At 36.6% G+C, this 10,547-nt stretch overlaps 1 protein-coding gene across 1 annotated transcript; it reads right to left on the bottom strand.

Moving 5' to 3' along the window:
* Window positions 1–2,771: 2,771 nt before the first annotated feature.
* Window positions 2,772–9,644, bottom strand: LOC104101249 (jasmonate-induced oxygenase 1). Its single transcript, XM_009608699.4, has 3 exons — window positions 9,032–9,644; window positions 6,927–7,248; window positions 2,772–3,339 (listed from the first exon to the last, which is right to left on the bottom strand). The coding sequence occupies exons 1-3, from the start codon at window positions 9,505–9,507 to the stop codon at window positions 3,115–3,117; spliced, it is 1,023 nt and encodes a 340-aa protein (XP_009606994.1). The 5' UTR covers window positions 9,508–9,644; the 3' UTR covers window positions 2,772–3,114.
* Between the last annotated feature and the right edge of the window lie 903 nt (window positions 9,645–10,547).

Below are 10,547 nucleotides of genomic sequence, written 5' to 3'. Positions count from 1 at the left end.
GCTAGGACCGGAAAGGGAGAGTTGGCATTCTCCACCAAGTCAAACTCTCCCAGAGCACTTCGGCATCATCCTCGGTTGGGTTTATAAGCTCTTCAGATTGAGCATTATGTTGAGCTGATGAATGATGTTGTCTCCTTATAGGGAAGCCCCTTCATCACTGGATTCCCCATCATCATTAATCATCAACAGTGGCTACGGCTGGCTCGGGTGCGACTTTCTTTACCTTTTGATTCTTGCCCTTAACCGAGGAAGAACTCCACCTTTTTGGTCCCTTGTTCTCCGGCCGGGGACTCCAAGAGGAAGCGCTTGCACCGGAAGCAGATCCAATGGCCCCTGTTCGGGTGAGAGCCTCCTTCAGCAACCTCGCAGCCCTCACGTGATCAACTAAAATATCCTCCCCTAGGAATGGTAACAGAGCCTTGCGGGAGACCTGAATCCAACAAAAAATAAGGTTAATCAGTTTTCTTATGTACAAAGATGAAATGAAGGCATAATTAGTTTCACAAGTCAACTTACCATGATTCTTGGCCTTCCATCCATGTTTGGGGGCCAATTCTTTCCACCAGCGGGTCTCAGGCGTGTTGATGTCCAGAATATTTTGAACCCACCGATCCAAGCCTTCAACCCTTGGTTGGTGTCCACTAGATTGCTGAAATAATGACAAAGAGAAGGATTAGCAACGACATGAAGCAACCTTTTTCAGGAAAAAAAAACAGACTTTGAACTTACGTATACGAGTCCGGGACTCAGGAAAAGATGGAGTTGTGGACAGGATGATATCCCTGGTGCCAACAACGACAAACCGCTCCATCCATCCATGGTCGTTATCGTCATCCATGCTAGTGAGCAAAGCATGGTGGCCACGCTTGCTAAAATTTTTTACTCCCCCACGAAAAATCTTGGGAGAGTAGAGATTCATCATGCGAGCCAAGGTGAGCTCCTCCTTCGTCTCCTGGCACAACCGCCGTAGACAGGCTACCGTTCGCCACACTGAAGGGCCCACACGTGCCAAACAAACCTGGTATTTGTGGCACAACTCCAAAAATACAGGGTCAATTACCCCGCTAAAAAAAATGCACCTAAAGTAAATGGGTACGTATAAACGTACATGAAGCCCTTCTTAGAGAAGGTTACTTGTTCCACTAGTTCGGGAGCAATAATATTCAGATCATGGCAATCACAATCCTCCTTCACAGCAGGAATACTAGAAGGGCGAATAGAAGAGAGGTATATACTAACAGCCGAAGTACAAAAACTTGAAGAAGGGAACTTTATTTATTGAGGACCAGGGGTGTACAAAGAAAATCGATACCACACCAAACCAATAATCCGAGTCAAATAAAAAAAAACCCGAATGTGATTTGGTTTGGTATTGGAAAAATAAAACCAACCATAATTGATTTGGTTTGCTTTTAACTAAAAAAGTCAAACAGAAACCAAACCAACTCGATAGTACATTTATACAATTTTTACAAATATTTTATACATATGAATATTTATTGTAATGTAATTTATAAATAATTCTTACATTTTTTCCCAGTTTTATCTTTTAACGTATTATTTCAAGTTTGGACTTAACATTCTTGAATGGTAAATAAATATTATAACACATAAATATAGTAACTCAAACAGAGTTCATCAATACTAATGCTAACAAAAGAAATTCAATTCAACACTAGGAATGACAAGTTGGATATCTATTTTTTAATTTTACATTGGTTTATAATGAAAATGCATAACTTAATTTTTTTTTTTTTTAGTGCTTAGTTATGTAATTAATAGACTTATTAACTATACTTATTTTGACATGACCTATATAGTATTTTTAGATTATGTTAATTTTTATTATGGCTTATTAATTAGCAATATTTAATTTATTCAATTTTATTATCTTTGTTATTGAATGTTTTAATATAATGCTATGCCATGTCTCATATTATTGTGTTATTTTCTTGGAAAATACATTATATAGTTGTATCTTACTAGGACTAAAGAAATATTTGAAGCACAACATATTTTGTGCTATGAAGACTATACCGTAAAAAAACCCGAAAACCCGAAAAAATCAAAAAACCTGATTTTGTTGGTTTGGTTTGGTTTATAGATTTAAAAACCAGAAACCATTGGTTTGGTTTGGTAATTGAAAAATTCGAACCAACCCGACCTATTTACACCCCTAACTAAGGTTTCTCTGACTATCAATGTATAAGGTTATATCTTATGAATTATGAATCAAAGTTAACATACCTCTAAGCAAAAATACCCTTGTCGAGTCATTTATTATATTCTAGCATACTATTCATGTACAATTATTAATCGTATAATAATTCATTTATTATAAATCTCTCAATAACTAGTTCATGAACCAACGACTGACTCCCAAAGAAAAGGTGAAACAATTGATAAACGAAATGAATCCGAGCAATTAATGGAAAGATCTGGGCGGATCCCGCACTCCTGTAGTTTTAGGGGGGTAAACTTAGCCAGAGCTGGCCACAATCCGCAGTAGCAGAGATTCTGATTTTTTTATATACTAGACTTTACACATAGGTAAAATTGCATGTTTGGTTCTTCAATTATTGACAAAGTTCAATTACGATTTTTGCAATACCTAAAATATTTTAAAATTTGCAATATACAGTTTAATCTTTAAGTAATTGATATATACACTTCCAGTCACTCCAATTACGAATTGTCAATAATTTAACAGATTGTAAGTGTTGTCCCATAAAGTTACACTGAGCCAACCAATGTGACTAACTTGTGCTATGTTAAGTGAAAGCTATTCTGGTAACATCTTATTCACCTTTAGCAGGAGGAATGTTACACTGTGACAATTTTACAGTTATCTTTACTAAGACATGGAATAAAAAGCACTAAAACAACGTCCAGCTAATGTAACACAGGAATACTTACATGGTACAGATCTTTTTTCTGCACCAATATGCTTTTTGCTTTTGGAGGAATATGATAATCGATAACCATTCTGATCAACAGCACCCTATTATTCTTTAAAATCTGCTGGAACCACAAATGTTGGTCAAAGTAACACAAATCTGATCACTCTTCCTATATTGAATGAATGCACAGAAAGCAGTCTAATTGAGTTGGCAGTTAATATAGAAGTGCATCAAGGTTCCGCTTCCCTTCAGGCCCTTTTGTGTACCATGATGAAACATAGTCGCCATAAATCACTGGGCGATATTTAGGCGGATTGAATGCTGGAGAAATTTGCCTAGTCTTTGCAGGGTCATGAAAAGTGGCAACTGAAAGCCGGGCTCTTCTAGCATTCGTCACTGCCCGATGTTGAGCACTTCTATACTCACCGTTAGATACGATCTGCAGGAAAAGAGCACTTACATTATTAAGATCATCGCAAACATGACCCCTTGGGATTTAGGAAACATTAGCACAGATACTAACAGACATATAAAAAATGCCGCTTGAAAAATGGCATTGGCCTTCATTAGTGGTCCCTTAAGTATCAGATACCCATCCCTTTCTTCAGGATTTTGGTCCAGGACCATGAATCACTCAATAGGATGATTTAGGAAACATTAGCACAGCTACTAACAGACATTTCGAAAATGCCACTTGAAAAAAAATGGCATTGGCCTTTATTAGTGGCCCCTTAAGCATCAGATACCCATCCCTATCGTCAGGATTTTGGTCCAAGACCATGAATCTCTCAATAGAAAGACAGCTGGATTAGGGTTAATAGCTACAACAGACACTTAGAATATGTTCTTCAACAAATGGCATTTGCCTTTATTAATGATCCCTTAAGCACCAGGTACTCATCCCTTTCCCCTGGATTCTGGTGGACAATCTATTTCTCCATTTGAAAGTCAACTGGATTAAGGTTAACCTCATAACTAGCCCTTCACATGGTTGGAGGGTGGAATGGGAAATGAGAGGTGAAAAAGGAAACCACAAAGTCACAAACAACACCAGCACATGCATCAACACATTCGTCTATACACAATAGTTATTGAAAATGATTTCAACTTCAGATGTACAGTTTTTTCTTCGTTGATCAATAAATAAAGTGTTAGTTTTATTGTTAATAAAGTAAGTAAAATTTTATTAATGAATGGGGAAAAAGGCATTCACATATGTAAGAAGTATACCAAAAACGTAGAGAAAAAGAGATGATTTTCTATGAACAACACTCAATCCTCTATACATAAGGGAACCCTATAGGTGCACCAAAAAGAAATAAGTGAAAAGAGATAACTCCTCAACTGAACAAAGTTCATCTCAACACCCTCAAAGCTCTCCTATTTCTTTCCTTCCAAACGACTCACATAAGCGCTATCGGCGTACTCTTCTACACCATGTGTCTTCTCCTTCTGCCATAATTCCTGCTGAACATTACCTCTTTCACCATGACTGGCATCACCCAAGATATACCGAACCATCCCACCTCAACCTCATACTACCGGACAGTGTATGAGTAGGTGGTCAACATCTTCATCCGAACCCTTACACATAAAGCACCATCTGGCATAGGCAACTTCCTTTTTCCCAAATTCTCTATCGTCAAGATCAACCCTCTTGTAGCTAACTAAGTAAAAAACACACACCTTTCTCGGTATTTTTCGGATGCAAATCAAACCATGCGGGAAGTCGACCTCCTCAAAATTCAAAAGCTTTTCATAATAGGACATAGAACACTCCATTATTCCCCATCCCCATCCTCCATAAGTCGTGGCTATCCTGTGGTATGCTTTGTTTGTTGAGTGTTATCAAAAGCGAAAAGCGCAAAAAGGCTCTAAGGTCTATTGGGGCTTTAAGCACAAAATGCAAATAAAGTGTGGGCTTTAATGAAGAAAGACGCAAATAGAGAAAAAATACAAATATATTATGTCTTACCCAACAATAATAATTATAAGCACGAATAACAAAGATGTGGACTAAGAAATTGAAAATCAAATTAGGATAAAGAGATATATCAATTGTTTAGTGTCACCTCTTCAGGGTTACACTCATTGGTAAGGAAAAGTATGCCTTAGAACCTTGATCACGACACTGAAGTGCCCGTAAAGCGAGCAAAGCGCTCAACATATTTTTTGCTCTCTTCAGGCCCTTAAGCGCGCTTTGAGTGCGCCTTTGACAACAGTAACTCAATCAGACTGTTAGCTTTTACTAGCATGCAACTCAAAAACATGCTCTCTCTCGTACGTACATACATTGATAAGTATAATAAACACTCAAACACTTGCTATTCAAAAAGGAATCTGCTCATTTATCTATGCGAAAATACTGATATGTGGAAAAAAAACTCTTTTGATACAGAGTAAAATGCAGAAGATAAAGAATATAAATCCCTAAACGAAAATTATTTGAAATACAATGAAAAAGGCTATGAGGTGAGTTGTAAGAAGAATCTAAAAAAACGCACTGCAGATAGCTGGCTTTGTAGGAGATGAAAAACACAGGAAGCTTGATGTCTTTAACCATTTATATATTTCATTTATAATACAGACAAGGATCTTCTGGGTAAAATATTTTTTAAAGTTTTGCTGTCTGCAAATTTGAATCAATTAGTATTAGAGGAGGGAGAATTTATTTTACCAATAAAAATAGAAAATATAAAGAGAAAGGTTTCAATTAGCCTTCTTTTTTTTTGGGGGGTTGGGGGGGGGGTGGGGTGGGGTGGGGGGAGTTAAAAGGATGAAAATATTACTATGATCCCAAATGAAAAGCTAGCTTAGATAATAAGAAGCTGAATAAATTAGGAAAAGTTTAGGAAAAGGAGTTACAGGGAATCACAAACACAAATTATATTACCAGTTTAGTCTGAACTTGGAAGATAGAAATAAAATAGTTCAAGTAACAGCTATAACATTCCAAATAGAATACAAAGAACCGCACACCACAACACTTCGCACCTCCCCTTCCCCCCCATAAAAAAAACCCCCGAAAAAAGGTGATAGACAAACTTCTACTTTTAGAAGTCGTAGAAACCACTCCATGAACCAACCTTTTCACATATCATTAGCACCAACTAAGTAGTTGATGTATTTACCTCTCGTATTTTACATTTAGGGCTGCTAACAAACGCTGCTTGTACGTGAATACTACGGGGTACGAGTCAAAGGTGATAAATTAAAAAATGCCCAAGAAGAAGCAGGGACAGAAAGCTGGGAAATTGTCGATATAACTGGACAATTATGTGGACTGTATGGGAAGCAGAAACTTGAAGAACTTTTCAAGCTAAAGATCCATATTCATAGGATTGTGAAGTTCTTTGTAGACTTTTTGGAGCTTCCAAGTCTACATGTATAGATGATATGGCAGGTCATGTAGATACTAACCTGAACCTATAGTATTTTTTTTAAAAGAAAGTAACAGTAACTTGAACCTACAGTATTCGTAAATGGGTTAGCCTTTTTGTCAATTAAACCAAATCAACATCCCTATGTCATCTCATGAGCTTGCACGCTAGGCTCAGATACCAATTGACAATTATTTTTATTTTAAGTATAAATCTATTGAACATTGTAAATCTAAGTATAGTACATATCTTACAGGACATTGGTTTTGCTAATATCAAGGGCCAGCTTAAGAACTTAATAAAAGAGACAAAGTCAAGACCAATAATAGAATACTTTCTTTTCACTCTTTCTTCTGTGGTGTTTGGACAGCTCTTTGGAAAAGTTTGTAGAATTGTTTTGTTTTCACATCCAAAGAACTCCTTTCCAAAGACAGATGGTATTTAAAGATCATTTGAATCTTCCCAAGCTTGGGAGACTTGTTGTCTAAAAATCTTACTTAAGATGATTTAAGGAAATGACAGAAAGCTGGATGCATATCGTAACAGTATGATAGTATTATATTATTATTTAAGAACTTACAGAAAACACAGAAAAATCAGTGCAAGAAGCTATGAATTAATCACTAACTATAACGAGAAACAGTACCTCAGTTTGGTCCGCTAAGATGACACAAATAGCATCTGACATTGGATTTACGGTAACCCATTCTCCATTGTTGAAAACCTCAAGACCCCCTACATCATCTTGGATGAGAAGAGTAATGGCACCCATGTCAGAATGTGATTGCAGACCAAGAGTAAGCTCCGGTTGAGGGCAAGGTGGATAGTAACTAATAGTGATGTTTTGGTAGAAATCGCCAACAACATTTTCTATGGACTGACATGTCAAGCCTAGACTCTCAGAGACTAAACCCAGAAGTTCTTGCGCAAGGGCTTTCATGTGATCGCTATATGCTGTCACAACTTTTCTGCAATAAATTGACATTGTTAGTATTACACCATTTAGGGAAAATTGGAGAACTTATGAAGAAGAAAACCCATGAAGAGAGGGACACTCAATGCAGAAGTTTACAGGCACATATCCAACACATACGTGTATATATCGACTTTACATATGTGCAGTTTTTCTTTTACAAATTTTACTCCCTCTATTTCAGTTTATGTGTCTTACTTTTCTTTTTAGTCTATTTCAAAATGAATGCCTCTTCCTGTATTTATTAACTCTTTAACTCAGATTCCACATGACATATTTAAGACCACAAGATTCAAGGGCATCTAGGTACATTACACACATCTTTAATTTAAGACCACAAGATTCAAAGTCTTCCTTACTTTTCTTAAATTTTGTGCCCATTCAAACTAAGACACATAAAAATGAAACGGAGGGAATAGTTTATTTTGAGGAAATCCACATGAAATACTCACCAAAGTCACACCTGTTCAATATGGCCAGATGAAAGATCTATGTAAGGTTGATAAGGCAAAACAGGATTTAATTTTCAAGTCCCTTTATTTCTTTCTTTTTGCCTTTTCAATTTTGTTTTCCTCTCATTTAGAATTCTCAATTGAACTGGCTGTAACTTTGGCTCAAATAAGTTATATCATACAGATTAAGGGTTCTTTAAGTACCTTTTAAGGGGCCTTACCTAAAAAAGGTATCTTAAGGGCTATTTATTAGAATTGAGCTTAATATTGCTTTGCTAAATAAAGAAATCCTTAACCAAGCACCAGGAGCAGACATGCACATTTAGACAGAGCAACATCCCTTCGAGCAATAAAAAGACAACAGTAGGATGCACACCAAGTCAACAAAATACCAAAGCAATTTTGGTAGTACAAAGAAGATCTTGAGGCTTAAGAAGAGAAGAATCTTCACTCGCATTTAGTTTGGCATGGAAAAAATGTAGGAACACCAGTACACAAAAGCAACTTGATGATGGTGACTTGGGACAAAGTGCGCAGCAGCTTTTAGGGTCAAAATAATGCAGATCAGGGTTAAAAGGGGTAGGAAATTGTTGTATTAAAGGTGTTTTAATTGTGGTAATAGCTTAGAAGATCTTTAAGCATGAAACGAGCTTAGAAATGAAAAAACTTTTATTCCTATTCTGAACAACTTCCAGTTACTATTACTTCAACTAGTTTCCATTCAAGAATAGATTAACACTTCTACAGCTTAGCGCTGCAGGAATTCCGGGGAAGTTACCAATTACTTTTCGATCCCCGGCCATGGCATTTATATATATAGTAGAAAATGAATATCCCAGAAAAACAATCTTAAAAGCATAAAATACCCATTACGGACTCCAACAGAGAATCTAAAGAGGTATTAAAAGGACTCAAGTTTCTCCCTACTAATCAAATAAGTAAACCTCCAAAATTTGCATAATCTTTACCCTTGCATTTCCTTTAGTATTTTATGCTAAATGGTAAAGCCTACATAAAGTAAAAGCCATATGAGCTACTTGATGAAGTAAAGCCATCATCAACTAAAATTTATAAAGCACTTTTTTTATAACAATAGTATCTTGGCCAACTTGAGCGCACCTTGATTGTACCCGGTAAATTTATCCATCAAAGTTTAGTGTTTTTCATCTCCGGATTTGAATCCTGATCTCTCATGATTTTCATCCACATGATTGATCACTAGCCCACAACATTGGATGCAACAAAGTACCTTTTCAATTAAAAAGAACTATTTTTCCCTAGGTCTAATTTTGTTCAGAGTCAGCTCGGTAAGAGAGAACAGTGAACCTGTAATCGGCAGGAGAGTCAGGCCATCGAGAAGGATCGCGACGAGATAAGGGCAAAGTGTGGTGATCGAAATAATCTCTCCAGTCCAAAACGGTGTCATTGGACGCTACGAGCATGCGACTGCCATATCCTTCAGAAGCAGCAGAACCAGAATCGCATGAATACCTAAGCTTCTCTTCCATCGTACGCTCTTCAAAGAAAGTCCGACCTACACGCCTCATATCATCTAACAAACCAACCGGAACCCTATGGTTTATCACGTGAAATGCTCCCCATTCTTTGCACGCTTTTCTAAGTTCTTCGAGAAGGTTCGTTCGTGGATTACTGAGATCTATTAATGGTATTGCCTTTACGTTAGAAATAGGTTTAGGGTTAGGGTTTTCTCTTTGTGGTCTGCTTTCCGGTGGTTGTACGTAATGAGATGGTACGGACATTTCACCTTTTTCTGCCAATGATTGTACTCTCAGAGCCTCCATGATTTTTAGTTAGTAATTTATAAATACAGGGATGATCGGAAAATTGTAGTTCAGTGGTTGAGGTTCGGCGATTGGAGAGGGATGGCCACCGGAAATGGCCGTGTGCGGAGGAGGAATTGAGATTGATAAACGTGACGGTAACAGAGAATCTGAAATCAAATCACGTTAAACTTTTACATGATGCTCCACTATTTTCTTGTATTTATAATTTAACCCCATAAACTTTTAAGTTAAGGGCAAACGATCCCTTGAGAGTAGATATTTACACAAAAAGACAATACGATTACTTTATGGTTAAAGTGAACAATGTAATGACAATTTTCGCGCTGTTATGAAAATAATTATAATGTGGATGTCCATTTATTATTCCGCTATAGGTAATCTTTCTGAAGAAGAATATCTGTTTGCTACTCTATTGAAGTTTATCTACAAACAGCTGATGCAGGCAGGTTGCAATCAACTTAATAAAATGATTTGCATCGACTTCTTATTAAACACGCAAGTTGCAAGCAGCTCATGCAGACAGCTTACAAACAGCTCAAGAAAAGTCTCGCAGCTGTTTCCTTTCTTCTATATATAGAGGAGTTTTCAGTTCATTATGTATATCAGTTTGAACTTGAATAATATATCAGTTTCTCTTTATACTTGTCTTTATTTTACAGTTTTTATTTTATAACACGTTATCAACACGAGACTCTGACATCTTGAGCACTTTATTTGAGTTTAATTTCTTGTGCATGAAGCAACTCACAGCCATAGAGAAGGCGGGAAAAACATTGGCTAATGGCTACTGTCAGGTAGTATCATTCCTTTATACTCACTCATGTTTCCTACTAGCTAAGTTTATAATCCGCATAAGATCATATGTGCACATAAAATGATCGTTAGGTAACCATCTGGACATTTCTACTGTAATTATCACATGTGATCTTGAACAACTTGTAAATTTTAAAATACCTTAATTTGTATACTTATATGTTCTGTTTTATACTTCCATGATTTTGAATTAAGGTTCTAATTTTACTCATGAAGAGTAATAT

The sequence above is a fragment of the Nicotiana tomentosiformis genome, chromosome 8 (genome assembly GCF_000390325.3).
Source record: "Nicotiana tomentosiformis chromosome 8, ASM39032v3, whole genome shotgun sequence".
NCBI lineage: Eukaryota > Viridiplantae > Streptophyta > Magnoliopsida > Solanales > Solanaceae > Nicotiana > Nicotiana tomentosiformis.
The sequence above is the reverse complement of the archived record's forward strand: the minus strand, read 5'-3'. Positions and strand labels throughout refer to the sequence as shown.